This window comes from Kwoniella bestiolae, chromosome 4, assembly GCF_000512585.2.
Source record: "Kwoniella bestiolae CBS 10118 chromosome 4, complete sequence".
NCBI lineage: Eukaryota > Fungi > Basidiomycota > Tremellomycetes > Tremellales > Cryptococcaceae > Kwoniella > Kwoniella bestiolae.
In genome coordinates, this window is record NC_089244.1 from 414,396 (window position 1) to 429,266 (window position 14,871).

The 14,871-nt window shown below is 46.9% G+C and overlaps 4 protein-coding genes across 4 annotated transcripts; 3 read left to right on the plus strand and 1 right to left on the minus strand.

The window, feature by feature from the left end:
- Positions 1 to 407: 407 nt before the first annotated feature.
- I302_105725 (uncharacterized protein) lies at positions 408 to 1,578 on the plus strand (the record flags this gene model as incomplete). Its single annotated transcript, XM_019191475.1, has 5 exons — positions 408 to 486; positions 548 to 573; positions 642 to 776; positions 888 to 1,196; positions 1,324 to 1,578. The coding sequence occupies 5 exons, from the start codon at positions 408 to 410 to the stop codon at positions 1,576 to 1,578; spliced, it is 804 nt and encodes a 267-aa protein (XP_019046105.1).
- Positions 1,579 to 2,032: 454 nt separating this feature from the next.
- I302_105726 (mRNA surveillance protein pelota) lies at positions 2,033 to 4,228 on the plus strand (the record flags this gene model as incomplete). Its single annotated transcript, XM_019191476.1, has 9 exons — positions 2,033 to 2,071; positions 2,152 to 2,217; positions 2,334 to 2,589; positions 2,719 to 2,838; positions 2,956 to 3,062; positions 3,159 to 3,266; positions 3,379 to 3,569; positions 3,718 to 3,834; positions 3,985 to 4,228. 9 exons carry the CDS (start codon positions 2,033 to 2,035, stop codon positions 4,226 to 4,228), a joined length of 1,248 nt encoding a protein of 415 aa, XP_019046106.1.
- Positions 4,229 to 4,538: 310 nt separating this feature from the next.
- Positions 4,539 to 5,785, minus strand: I302_105727 (uncharacterized protein; the record flags this gene model as incomplete). Its single annotated transcript, XM_019191477.1, has 4 exons — positions 4,539 to 4,718; positions 4,872 to 4,949; positions 5,072 to 5,594; positions 5,736 to 5,785. The coding sequence occupies 4 exons, from the start codon at positions 5,783 to 5,785 to the stop codon at positions 4,539 to 4,541; spliced, it is 831 nt and encodes a 276-aa protein (XP_019046107.1).
- Positions 5,786 to 6,838: 1,053 nt separating this feature from the next.
- I302_105728 (uncharacterized protein) lies at positions 6,839 to 11,843 on the plus strand (the record flags this gene model as incomplete). Its single annotated transcript, XM_019191478.1, has 17 exons — positions 6,839 to 7,215; positions 7,508 to 8,359; positions 8,430 to 8,492; positions 8,579 to 8,711; positions 8,785 to 8,842; positions 8,895 to 8,970; positions 9,026 to 9,374; positions 9,440 to 9,532; positions 9,744 to 9,845; positions 9,910 to 9,946; positions 9,998 to 10,096; positions 10,159 to 10,291; positions 10,361 to 10,560; positions 10,616 to 10,940; positions 11,002 to 11,168; positions 11,230 to 11,691; positions 11,788 to 11,843. 17 exons carry the CDS (start codon positions 6,839 to 6,841, stop codon positions 11,841 to 11,843), a joined length of 3,582 nt encoding a protein of 1,193 aa, XP_019046108.1.
- Between the last annotated feature and the right edge of the window lie 3,028 nt (positions 11,844 to 14,871).

A 14,871-nucleotide genomic window follows, 5' to 3' on the forward strand; every position in this document is an offset into this window, starting at 1 on the left:
GGGTAGGAGAGAACCAGCGAGCAAGCAGCAACGAGTGAGCAGTAGCAGTACCAAGTCAGAGGCAAAATGCATACTCACTGCAATACTACGTACGATTCATTGAAAATCCTCGATGGTGGTAATTGGCAGTTTCTTGTCGGAGTTTGAAGTGGTTAATCGGGATTATATCAGTGGCACTGTTATGGCACTACCTGCTAAGCGGTATCAGTCACACACCCTGTTCGCCATTATCAGGCACACCACACCTCGGTCGCGTGTTGATGCACGCATATGGGATGCATGCTAGTAGCTGCGAGGTAATTGTTGACAAAACCAAGAAGACGTACATTGCTCATCATCATCATCTATAGTGCAGCACATGTCATCAGCTCATCAACCGCAGATAACTATATAGCCCATAGTCCACAATGAAACTCACCTTCAGGTGGCCAGGAGGATCAAATCCCGTGTTCTCGTCTTTCTTGGGATTGCTGGATATCAAGTTGGGTATGTCTATCAGACTCATCGCAGATGGGCGTATGAGCTGACAATTATGCTATCACATCAGGTGCTGAGATTATCCTTCTCTTCGGTGTGAGCTTTCATGATGATGCCAGTGCTTTACAGCTCGCGAAGCTTACCTTATTCCCTCGTTCGAATAGCTCGTCAACAAAGTAGCTGGATTATACGGATTGATAACCATCTTAGTCGGAGGGACCTTCAGTCAACTACTATTCTATGCGTACTCTACTGGAACGTTATTCGCTTTCCTGTGGGGACTGAAAGTGGTCAAATCTGTAAGTCAAGTCTCCCAACAACCCCATCTCTTACCCTACTGCATTATATCCAGATTGACCCAAACGAATGAATGATTTCCTGACGTATCCCTGATCCCAACCCGTCAATAGGAATCCGCCTCCCCCACCCTCGTCCTATCTCATCTATACACATTCGACCACATCATCCTAACGATATTCCACTACATCTTCTACCTTCATTACTGGTACGTTGTCCCGCACGATGGTCGACGGACCGCCAACTCGCAAGCCCAGCAGGACCTGATCGAACTTGCTTTATCTCGGGGGGAGATAAGTCAGCCAAATACGGATCAAGAGAATGAGGGATTGGACGAGTTGAGGGCGGCGTTGGCAGGGGAGATTTGGGAGAGGGAAAAGGTTTTTGCGGGGTGGACGTTGATTGTTGGGTGGTTGATTAAGGTGTGTTGGGGAGTCCCTTTTTTCTTCACTCCTACATACCAATACCAACGAGATTTCCCGATATCTCTATATCTGATCGAAGGGTAGATATATGGAATGGATCACAGCTGATATTGGATATGTACAGATCTACTTTATAATCCTCCTATACTCCTACGCAGCCCACCTCAAATCCTCCACATACCATACCCTCCCACTCACCTTCCGAGGCAAAGCTACGACCATCGCACATCCCACGACGCAGGAGGATGAGATTGAGCTGGCCAGAGCGGAGGAAGCAGCCAGGTTGTCCTCCGAGGATATAACGCAGAATGGCACGAGCAAAGGGAAGGGAAAGGGCAAGGGGAAAGGGAAGGAGGAAGATGATTTCTCTTGGGATTAGGCGCGTATATAGTATACTCCATGCATATGATTATAGATCAGTGGGATTATCGAGCTAGTCGCTGGCTAAGGCATGGGTCATGCATATTCAAGGACGGGTGACTTGTATTGGGCACTGTAGGCAGTGGATGCTGTTTGCCACGTTTAAGTGAACTTTAATAAGTACAAATCGATTGGATGAAAAGATCGTCGTCATACCTCGATTTCTCAGTTTTGCATTACTCCATTCTCTTGTACTCGTTCTTCTCTGTTCATCTTTCTATCATACATCTCACTTGCTCCATACAGATCCTCATTACACCTTGCTTCAAGCATATACAGAGAAAGAAATATTCGCATAGTTTAAAAACAGTTATCTTGAGATCCGGCTTAGTACAAAGGATCGATCTACACCATCGTCATCTCACTGGACACACATACAACCCTGTTGAAATCTCGATATCAAGCAAGCCAAGATGAAGTTGGTCAATAAGCATATAGAGAAAGATGGATCTGTAAGTTCCATTCTAGCTCGCCTCCCGCTTCCCGACATACATCCCTTCAGAGCTGATCACACAGTGTTAATCGTTGTCAGGGCTATGTAACCCTTCGTCCAGAGGATGACGAAGACATGTGGCATGTGTACAACCTGATCTCAGAGGTGAGTCCGAGTTCTCGTTGTCTGAGGTCCAAAGTCACTCCAGTATGGTCTGGTCCTTCTCACCTCTACCGTACACCATGTCTCGCAGGCTGATATGAACCATACGCTCGACACAGGGAGACAACGTCCGAGCCCTAGCCGTCCGACGTGTCCAAACCCTCTCTTCAACCGGATCGTCCGACTCCCACCGAGTGAAAATCCAACTTACAGTAGAAGTGACCAAAACAACCTTCTCACCCGCTGCGTCATCTTCGCAAAGTAATGGTGCGGGGGAGAAGAAGGAACCTACGGCGGCATTGCAGATTTCGGGGAGGGTAGTGGAGGAGAATGAGTTTGTTAAGCTTGGGGCGTACCATACTTTGGATCTGGAGGGTGAGTCCAGACTATCTCCAGCTCTATCAATACACACCCGCGAAGTAGACTCTCTGTCACGGTGGGCAGGCTGTCGTACCGACATGTCGTTATTTGTGAAGCGAGCTGATCCCGAGTTGGACGATGTAGCAAATCGTGATTTCAGATTGACCAAGGCATCAGGATGGGACTCAATAGCCTTGGAGAGGATACAGGAAAGTACTCAGGAAGGAAGGGGTGCTGAGCTAGGTGCGATCGTTTGTGGAGAGGGTGAGTGATTCACTTATTCTGAGACTGGTTCAAGTCCTAAGTCCTGACAGACTTTCCACCACTGTCCTTTTACTATGTTTTGTATTGGTTCACCGCTGATATTCTTTGATGACTTAGGTACCGCCGCCATATGTCTGTTGTCTGAACATATGACCACCGTCAGACAGAGGATAGAAGTGTCTATACCTAGGAAGAGGAAAGGTGGGACATCAGGGCATGAGAAGGTGAGTTTGTATTCTCGGTAATATTGGTTTCTCTGCGAAAGAGGTCCCAGAATCATTCAATGACTTGACTAATTCATGCGATGTACTTTTGCATAGGCAATGGACAATTTCCTCTCAACGGTATATCAAGCGATACTACGTTTGATACCTTATCAGGACTTAAAGGCTGTTGTCGTAGCTTCACCGGGATTTACGAAAGATACTGTACGTCTCTTTTGCAACCTGTCCCATCACATTCCAAAGCCGATCATCTACTCCATCTACCTGATTAGGAGAGGTGTAACTTGAGCCAAACTGATTATAAGTCCGTGTCTAGTTATACGACTACATTTTCCAACAAGCCAACTTGACATCTAACAAACCATTATTATCCTCCCGTTCAAAGTGGATTAAAGTGCATTCCAACACTTCGCACGTCCATGGTCTGATGGAAGCGCTGAGAGCTCCGGAGGTGTCAAAGATGCTACAGGGGGCTAAGTTTGCTAGGGAAGGTGTGGGATTGGACAAGTGAGTGACTCAAACTATCGCAAAGATGTGACCCCAGATAGGAATGATCATCGCTTCACGAGGTCTGCCAATTGAGGTAGCGCTTTGTAATCTGAAGACGTTCCACACGATTTGTATGCTGATGATCGCGTCTCGGTCCTCATCGCAGATTCCACAAGATGCTCGCTACGGATGAGTTGAGGGCATGGTACGGTCCCGAACATGTTGCGTTGGCTGTTGATAGAGGTGCTGTGGGGACCTTGTTGATATCGGATGATCTGTTCCGGTGAGTGAGAGCTCGGCATCTTGACATGCCATCTTATCTCCTCGATACTACGTTGCATGTATCTCACTCGCACTGAAAATGAATCTATCCTACACTGCTTCATCATCGCTAAGGGACGACAGATACTGATCCTTCCATTTACGCCCGTAGATCCTCAGACCCATCAACTCGGAACCACTACGTCCAGATGGTCGAGGCCGTCCGCTCAAAGGGAGGAGAAGCCCTGATATTCTCGTCGATGCATGAGTCAGGCCAACAGTTGAACATGTTGACTGGTATAGCGGCTATTTTGACTTATCCGCTGGATATTGAGGTGGTGGAGATGGAGGAGAGGGAGGAGAAGGAGAGGTTGGAGAGGGAGAGGAATGGGGGTGTTGAAGGGGATGAGGAGTAGGGGATCTTGTGGGATGGGATCTGCAGGAAGGACAAAGGGTGTATGTTTTTGGTAGGGTTAGAAATAGACGGTCAAGATAGGATTTGCTTTTGACTTTACACAAAGATATAATGGATTGGACTGATAAGCTTTGGTCTACGTGATGTTCCCCATAACCAAGAGCAAACGACTAGTTCGCGCCCGCCATCATCTGACAATTCGCAACGAGTACGTCCAAAATAGATTGCACAACGTTGGTGAGATGTACGATGATGAGGTGATTGCATATCACTACAAATACCAATACACCAATCTATATGCACTAAACAGCCTATCGTCCCATCCATCCACCGTCAACTACCAACGTCTCACCAGACACGTAATCCGACGCCTTGGAAGCTAAGAACACGACCGCACCCTCGAAATCACCTGGTGTACCCCATCGACCCGCTGGGATACGCTCGAGGATCTGACGTGATCGAACCGGGTCGGCAATGAGGGCTTCGTTCATCTGTGGTAGGGGAGAGTACGTGTCAGCCAAAGTCACGATGAGGATACAGAACTTATCGATATAGCTTGAGATGCAATCCCTTGAATGGAATCTTGATGAAGAGAATGTTGAACGCGCAGGACGGAAGGTAGAGAAAGAGAGAGCTCCACTCACGTCCGTGGCGATGTATCCTGGGGCGATACCATTTACACATACTCCCTTTGAAGCCCATCCGTTTGAGAATGATTTGATCTACCATGCACGAAAACGATAAGATCAGCACTGCGTCGTTGGTCTCGCAATCCCATGGTGACTGGTGGTAACTACTCGGTCCGATTTCTTTTTGATGGTATTGATGAGAGAGAACAACTTACAATACCCTGCACACCATGCTTGGCAGCAGCGTACGCAACAACATTCAACCCCCCCTGATACGCCACCAAACTACTTATATTAATAATCTTCCCCCTCCCTCTGGGATTTCCATCGACCCCTCCGGCGGGTACTTCCTCCCCTGCCACCCCCCCTCGGGAAGATAACATGTGTTTCCCCGCATCCCTCGTAATTGTAAATACAGTGTTCAAGTTAACTTGCAAGACCTCATTCCAATCATCATCTGGGAAATTTTCTACGGGGTGTCGTCGTTGAATACCTCCACAGTTAACTACGATGTCTAGTGTCCTGCCCAACTCGCCAGTGACGTGTGGGATGAGTTTGGCAACCTCAGTAGAGGAGGCAAGATCGCAGACTACGATATCTGCTTTTCCACCTTGGGAGGTTATCTCGTCCTTGGTAGAGGTGTTGGTGGTGTTGCGCTGGACGAGGATGATGTCTGCTCCTGCTTTGGAGAGGGCGAGGGCGAGTCGGGCGCCGATTCCTCGGGTGGCTCCTGTCAGGCTGTGAAAGGGAGATCGGGTTAGTATTGGAGTATTATTTTCCGTGTTTGAGCTATGAGATGTAGGTTGGGCAGCACAGAAGGAAGGGAGGGGTATGGGGCTGGAAGGTCCAGCTTGGAGGTTAAGATATCATGACACTCACAGAGCGGTCTTGCCCTTCAACCCGAATAATTCGTCAATGTATGATGACATGTTTGTTTCTAACTTTTGCGTTGGCTGATATCAAGATCAAGCGGAGTAATCTATCCCATGAGACCAAACAGTATATATACCTGACTGATCATCTCATCCGCCCGTCAAAATACACATTCAACTCAATTCGGTCCGAATCACCGGTAAGTTAAACCCGTCCCAAACCGTGAGCTCTCATCCATTCTGTTCCACGAGGTGATCGTATGGATAACACGTGCAAGGGTATATCCGAAGATTGATAAGAGTCGGTAAGATAATCGTACACCTGATTGGCTGGGATCAGCCGCAGAGCTTTAGACCAAGGGCTAGGAACGCGTTAGATTTTCGAATTGCGAACCCAAGTATGACGTGGGACAGTGGGACCGCATCCTCGTTATCTAAGGTGGTGGAGACGATAGCATTAGGGGTATCGCTAAGCATGCATGTGGTGGAGACGAGATAAACATTGTACAATACCACTTCTTGTAGAGCTCCAATCTCCAACCCCTATACACCAATCGATATACATATAAAGAAGAGGATTGTGGGTCTAAAGGACGGGTATTTCGATTCAATTGTTTCACCAAAGTCATATGGTCAAGAGGTGATTACCACAAACGAGTATCTCGTCTAATCGACAGTCGAGCATCAACAATCATTCATTCTCAACCCACGAGTCAGATCTTGTCATAGGAATCTGGGTTTGTTCGGTCAATCGAACAATCAGTTAGTCCCCGCTCGACCATCCTTTGGTATCTTTGTTTTACTACTAGTGCTACCATCAATCAGATCCCATCAATCATCAGTCATCAACACGATAATAAACCCCGACCCGATGACATCAATCAACACTTGTTGACTATAATTACGAACAGACGCACGAGCCTATCCATACAGACATACAAACCTATCATTAACACACCATCCTACCAACAATCATAGCATAAATCAACATAATCACATAGATCCATTTCTCACTCTCAGTCTCACTGCCCGTGGCTTGTGTCATCATCAACCTATCACTCGCGTACGTACTTCACCACATCATTGCGTCGATCACATAACCCATACACCATGCCAGCAAGGGATCCAGCAACATCACCTCATCTACCCACCAACCTCCCTCATAACACCTCTCATTCACCCGTATTACCCACTCATCAAGAAAGAGGGACAGGAGCATTATCACCCAGCGCATCCGCAGCAGAATCATCAATCTCACTTCGAAGTTCTGGTCCTCCCTCCCCCGAACCCACCCAGCAAAGCGGCAATAGCTATTTCTCACAGATACTGAGATCAGTCAGTATAAGTCAGCGTCCTATGGATAATATCGGTGCGACTGGTAGTAATGCTGCTGCGGTGGTTCATATTCATAATGATATGAACGCTGGGATGCATTCTGGTAGGAGGATAAGTAATGATTTTCATCAGACTCAGAGTCAAAATGACGAGTGAGTTAATTGTACCACCTTATCATTTGTATCACTATCTGTTTGTTATCACGCGCATGTCTTTTGTCATTGTCATTTCATGTAATCATACATATGTCATACTGTACTTGTTATTACAATTCCTGATTTCCATCTATCTTTGTTTATACTAATATCACTATCACTATCACTACCCCATCTCTCTCTCAATGTTCTACCTTGCAATCATATTATCTCTTCGCAATATGATTCTCATTTCTTGACATTACACGACATACCTCATCACCTCTTGCTAACCATTCCCCACTCGCAGCCGAATTGGACTCGGTAATCCCCCGCACAACCATTCTTCCAACACCCCCCAATCCATTCGAGATTCTACCGCCAGACTCGCCTCCATGTCCTTCTCCTCGAGAGGACGAGCGACCTCCTCAGCCGGCGACTCATCTTTCAGCCACTTCCAACCCTCCGTCTCTCCCTTGGCTACTCGTCAACCACCTTCAACTTCAACTTCCATACTGAAACAGCAAGTGAACAAACCATCTAACCCTAGTCATCTGAACCCCGCTATAGCCATTGGTCAAAAGACTTCTCCCTCCTCAGACGACTCCAATGGGAACGGAACAGGTGTATCACCATATACCGGACAGAGATCTGGGCTGAGTATGATGTTGGAACGAGCCAAGGAAGCTGAATCTAGTAACGAATTGTCAAGGAAAACATCAAGTACGCCTAGCGACAACGACAATGAAGGGGAGAGAACACCTGTACCTGCTAGAAAACCATTGATCGAAGTTGATTCCGAAGTGGTGTCATTGTCCAGTACAAACGAGAATGCTCGACCACCCTCTGGTGCCTCTTCGAAACATGCCTCAGCGTCCTCGCTGAGAAGGTATTTAGCCGATGAAATTGCTAGAGAAGATGTGGAAAGGGCAAATGCAGATGAGAACACACCCTTATTGCCCAATGGCTCGGAAGGGAAGAAGACGAGAACATGGGCTGGACAAACTTTATCTGATGTTAAGACTTGGAAGAACAGTTTGAGTAAGGTATCTGCCAAAGACGTGGCGAAGGGAGTTGTCGTCGAACCTATCAAGGCTATCCCGTCGGTCGTTCTGGGGTTGTTATTGAATGTGTTGGATGGTGTCAGTTATGGTATGATCCTGTAAGTTCACTCTTTCTTCGTACAGCGATGTCAATTCGAGACTCACTGACGTGGTTGCATGTCGCGGTAGATTTCCCGCCAACGCTGTATTCGTTGATTTTGGTTCGTTGGGTGTATCCATGTTCTTCGTCTCGTAAGTCTTATTTCTTGCTCCCAATAACCCATGTTCCTTTGGTTTTTGTTGATGACAGGCTGACGTCGATCTCTGTACCTCACCAGATGCATCGTGTCCCAACTTGTATTTTCCCTCGGAGGAAGTATCTTCCCTGGTGGTAACGGTTCCATGATGATTGAAGCTGTACCTTTCTTCCACATCCTGGTGAACACGTTTGAAGCTGTGATAGGTGATGACGTGAGCGCAGTCCAATTTCTCTCATATTCAGCAAAGAGCCACAGACTGACCGGCGTATATCGCATCTTTCTAGGATAAAGCTATCATCGCTACTACCATGGTTGCCTTTGCCTTCAGTTCTATCTTGACGGGTGCGTCTGTCTCAACTTCCTATGACTTGTCATTGCTGACATAAGCTTCTAGGTTTGGTATTCTTTGCTCTTGGTGCATTCAAGCTAGGTGGTCTGATAGGATATTTCCCTCGGCACATTCTTGTTGGGTGAGTCGCCTTTCGATCATTTATGCCGAGTGTATACTAACACAAGTTCACATAGCTGCATCGGCGGTGTCGGTATCTTCCTGATCGAAACGGGCTTAGAAGTATCCCGAGGTCTCAAAGAAGAAGGCTTCGAGTACAACTTTGCGACCCTCAAGCTATTCTTCGAATCAGGCCATGTTATAGCCTTATGGACTATCCCCCTGGCTCTAGCAATACTCCTTCGAGTCATCACGCATTTCTTCCACCATCAACTGATCTTCCCTGCATATTTCTTCCTCGTTCCCTTGATATTCTACGGTGTAGTCCTGATCGGACGGTGGGATATCGAATATCTCAGACAGACCGGATGGGTATTTGATGTAGGAAAGAATACCCAGAGTTGGTGGAAGTTTTACACATATTTCGTACGTCTCTTGCATTTCCCCTTTTCAGGTGCGAATACCGAGCTCATAGGATGTGGAATTCGCAGGACTTCCGAAAGACGCATTGGGGAGCTTTCTGGGAAGCTATGCCTACTCAACTCGCTTTGGTATTCTTCGGTATTCTCCATGTACCGCTAAATGTGAGTACCGAGTTCCGCTTTATACCTGAGGCTGCGATCTCAATGATGCTTGTCACCAAGATATGTTAGACTTCTGTAGAGTACTTGTGCTCACAGTAGATACCTATATTTGACTTCTGAGAAATCACACCCTCTTCCTGCTCTTATCACTTAATATCCTTGCGCAGTGTGCAAATGGTGGTAGCTGACGAGGTGAACCGCCCATTTATAGGTTCCAGCACTGGGTGTTTCTTTAGCTGAAGATAATGTAAAGTTGGATCGGGAATTGGTGGCACATGGGTTCTCCAATGTCGCTGCCGGATTGGTCGGTACTGTAAGTTCAGCTTCTCACAACCTGCCATGTCGCTGTGGGGATACCGAGCTGACGAGCGGATTAGGTGCCGAACTATCTAACCTACGTCAACACCGTTCTTTGTGAGTTCACTTCGTCGGCGCAATAAAGTTTACCGCTAACTCACACCACAGTCTATCGGGTCGGTGGCGGTTCTCGATTATCTGGATTGATGCTTGCTGCTGCCACAACGGCTATCATGATGGTTGGACCATCTGTCATCGCTGCCTTGCGTGAGTGTCTTATCCACCTCCCAACCAAGCTGCCGGCTGATCTGGGTGTTGTCGACTCGTAGCTGTCATGGTCGTTGGTGCATTGATTTTCGTCCTTGGTATTGATCTGGTGATAGAGGCAGTATGGGATACTAGAAATAGGGTCAACAAATGGGAATACATCACTATTTGGGTTATTGCCATCGGTATGACCATGTGAGTAGCCCTCAATTTAGCTGCCTATGTCCAAATGCCGTCAACACGAAGCTGAAACACCATGAGCAGTTTCGACTTCGTCATCGGTCTTCTACTCGGTATTATCCTCGCTTGTATCTTCTTTGTCGTCCAGAGTTCTCGCAGAAGAGCCATCAGAACTGTCTTTAACGGTGCGACTGCTCGATCGACTGTACGACGTCCAAAGTCCCAGAGAGAGTTTATACAACAAGTTGGATCGCAGACCTATGTCATGAAGTTGCAAGGATTTTGTGAGTCGGCGCCAAACCTTCACCTAGGGTTCCAGCTGATACATTTACCCTGCAGTGTTCTTCGGTACCATCACTAATGTGGAGAACGAGATCCGACACTTACTTGATCTGGCCAAATGGCAGCATAACCCGATCCGATTCTTGATCATTGATCTTCACCTAGTCCATGGCATGGACTTCTCCTCTGCAGAGGCGTTCGTCAGAGTTCAAAGACTATTGGCAGCCAAAGATGTCTTGCTCATTCTGTGCGGGGCTGCACCCAACGGATTAGTGGGATCTGCACTTCAAGCTGTAGATTTATGGGCAGATAGGGAAGGTACGAGAGTAGAAGTGTTTGTGGGATTGAACGATGCGCTTGAATGGACTGAGAATGCTTATCTGTGAGTTTAGCTTGTGAACCCGTGTTGTCCGATGAATTTCCAACTGACATTGGTTCGGTAGGACCGCATTCTACGAGAATCAACGTATGATTGATCAAGAAGCACCCACAACCCAGGTTATAGATTTCCCCAAGATTGCCAAACCGCCTTTCTCACTTGCCGAGTCGTTCCAGAACTCGCCGAGAAGAAGTCACCTGGTTAAAGCTGGGGGTGACACGCTGCCAAGATGTAAGTGGATCATACCTAATCATGAGATATGGCGTGCTAATGTGGGTATGACACCGAGCAGCTACATTCCCCTCACCTCCCAAACCTGAACCATCCTCCTTACCAGACCTATCGACGATCCAACCACTACCGATCCTCTATCAAACCTTCGAACCGTACCTCGACTCGTCTTCTGCGGACGGGGAATTCCTCAACAATCTCGTCCCATATTTCAAACGCGAGCAGATCCTCTCTGGCGATACCCTGTGGTCGCAGAACGATCCTGCCGATGGATTGTACTTGATCGAATCTGGTTGTCTGAGGGCGACGTACGCGTACGATGATCATACGAACCTGGTCCAGGAGACGATGGTCGCGGGCACGATCGCTGGTGATTTGAGTACGCTCAGTGAGCTCAGACGGAATTGTACAGTCGTTGCGGAACGGGATTGTGTACTTTGGAAGATGGATAAAGAGAGTTTGGAGAGGTTGGAGAAGGAGAATGTGGGGGATGCGAGGAGATTTGTGAGGATTGTGTTGAAGGGTGAGTTCTTGAGCTCTTCTTCTGCCTTGATTGTGATGGGATCACATGGTCAAATGTGTGTAGAGAAAGGATTGAAGCTGATGATGAATCGAATAGCCGTCGCGGAGGAACATGAAGTTTTGACTTCTCATTTGATAGCTGTGTTATCATAAGTGTGCGATATAGTGGGAAGGGAACAAGGAGAGATGATCGATCGGTCAGTCGACTAGGATCGATGAGGAGGAAAGTTACAGAGGTTGTATTGCGTAAGAGTTCAATTTTGATAGTAACGTAGCATTGGGCTAGGGAGTTTGGCAGTGGGTTTCTTGGTAAGTCGACGAGGCATGGGACAAGATTGTCATAACATGGATATGGATTTGGATTTTTCAATGATGAAGCATATAATGTCATGAAAATGCATGGATAAACAGAATTTATTACTGTTATAGGGTTGATTAGCAAGTGAAGGATATCTTACTCACTCGTCTTGACTGCTCCTCCTTCATCATCTTTTTCTTTTTGACTGAGCCTATGGTCCTTAGTACTCGACAGACATCCAACAGATACGGTGATAGACTTGCTGGCAGTCTCTTATTTCAGCCTGCAATCACTCAACCGATTTCGTAGGAACAAGGCATGATGTTAGCATCGGAGGAAAGGAGTAAGCTTGCAAAGGCGAAGGAATTGACTGATGGGGACGACGACAGATGGATCCGAGTATCTCAGATGACTCACGATATGGACTGGATGGATGCTCGTGGTTTCCTTATGACTTATGACTTGATTGACGTCGTCCTTAGCTTCCTTGCTAGGGAACAAGCTGAACGTCATACTGCGGTATGTGTAAGAGGTCTCAATGTAGGCTCTCTCGTCAGAATGGGTCGTACTTGTATGTCAGGTCAAATCAAGTTAGTTCAAGAACGACCATGACCAACCCTTTTCGACGACAGCCCACCGTGGCTGCTTTGCTTTCATTTCACATCACACAGTGTATCCCTATTTTCCTCTTCTTCGCCACAGCCCTCTTACCTCTCAACTCCGCCTCAAACACCCCAAACAAATCTCATCTTTTCCCCACTTTCACTGGACTGGACCTGTAACACAGGCACGACTCCCTCGAGGGATGATGGTAGTCTAGCTGGAGTTGAAAAAGGGTGTACAGGAATTTTCATTTACCCACGCTCAGATCATCCACAAATTAACGCTCGGACCCGTCTTTTAATCTGTTGTGTGAATAAGACAGAACAAACGTTTTCTCTCAGCGCAGAAAGCGTTGTGTTGTGTGGGTATCAGTGTCTGGTCTGGGCACTCCTAAGAGATAGATCACTTCGGATGATAAAGCCGATAACATATATAGTCATCAAGTGTGTTTGTATGGCCCATCGTTTAAAGACAGTCAACCGATACTCGTCCTGCACAGAAGAAGTGAGAATTACAGTTGATATCGTCTTTGCTCGATGCGAAATATTGTGATCTGGAATTGGGATAGGAATCCTCCATCATGTCATTGCGTATACGACCAGATCCCATCCAGCCATCTATCTCATCATACATCGGTGCACCGATAACACGCTTGAAAATGTTAGATCGCTTTACGAGAAATCCAGACAGAGTGTCAGACATGTAACGGCATTTTTCTTTTTGTTATATAAGACATGATCGAGAACAGAACAGATTTCTCTTTCTGCATGTCCCAATTGAGGTCTTGTTAGGCCGGGATGATTTGGGTCTGATGGGGGATGGCCGAGTTGAGCGGAGCGGATAGATATGAGACAAGTACGAATGTGATGATTCAGCGAACGGGAGGGTCACTTGCATCATGTGTGCTGCAATCGACGAGCAGGACGCTCTTTGATGAGCTATGGTAGATGGAGGCAGAGGAATGTCTGTCGGATACAGATGATAGACGGACTACGAGCCTATACCCAACGGAAAACTCTATTCTCGTGCCTCTAGGTTAGCAGTGGGAACCTTGTTCATCGACTGACTACAGAGAAGTAATGTTTCACTGGGAGCTATCATCTCATCTGGTAAGACACGACTGGAGTCAACACCTCGGGGATCTGACAGAGTTTGGTCTTTGGTCCTGATCAACAAATTCAGGGGGAATATCCAAAAAAAACTACCTCTTTTGGACCATCCCATGGGTCAAACAGCTAGAGAAATCGATCGTGCCTTGTTTTTGTACTTGCTTTCTTGTACTGTGAACCCGGGAAGAAAAGACGACATACGACCTACGACATCCCCATCCCATTCAGTCATCTCAATGCATGCCATCTCTGCCCGCTTTGGCCTTTGTTATAGATCGTCCAAATTGGTTCCTGCCTATACAAAGTAGACTAGAGAGGTTCATCTTGATTCAAAGGTTATTTAATTATCATTTCTCTTATCCTTCATCATCACCAGTACACAAAGCGCTGGAATTGACAGAGAAAAAAGCCTCTGTCGATCCCCCTGTTCCTCTCCTCCCGACAACACCTGCTGTATAGCTGTCATCCGCTTCAACCGGGACTTTGTGATTTTACCCTCGTTCCTGATATCTTGCCGTACAGCTCTTTTCAATAGAGTTTGGCATTTGACATTTTCGTATAAACCGAATTGTCTGCTAGATTTCCCCCCAAGGGTCTTTACAACATATACAGTAATCACGCGTACGGTACGGTACGAACGTAGTTAGCTCCCTAACGGAAGGAAGCACCGGAAGGAAAGCGAGTCGAAGTCATAACTAGTTGTTGATCCAGTGAGACCCATCAAGTAAGACCCAATTAATCCGAAAACTTTAGTCTCTGGTCAACTCTCTGCTACTACGGTTGCGATCCAGGGTCAGGGACGCGCCTTCCCTGTAGACAACGTCCGACCTACTCGTACTGTACGAATAGCAAGAGCAGCAGGGGAGAAAAGAGAGAAAGAATTCAATCAATCAATCCTGCCGTTGGACTAGTATCTGCTATCTGGTCTTTCCTTTCCTTTCCACCCGCGCTGGTCCCCCTTGAACCCTCCGTCAGCGGCTCATCTCTCATGTTGTAAAGGAAATCAAATTCCAACAACTCGACGAACTGAACGCACAAACCATATTCACCAATTTCCCCTTCCTATCTCGTCGCAGATTATCAACATCAAACGAAACTCAACTTGGAAAAGAAGACAACATAAATATTCTATAATATTTACATCACACACGACCTGTCCTCTTTTCGTGGT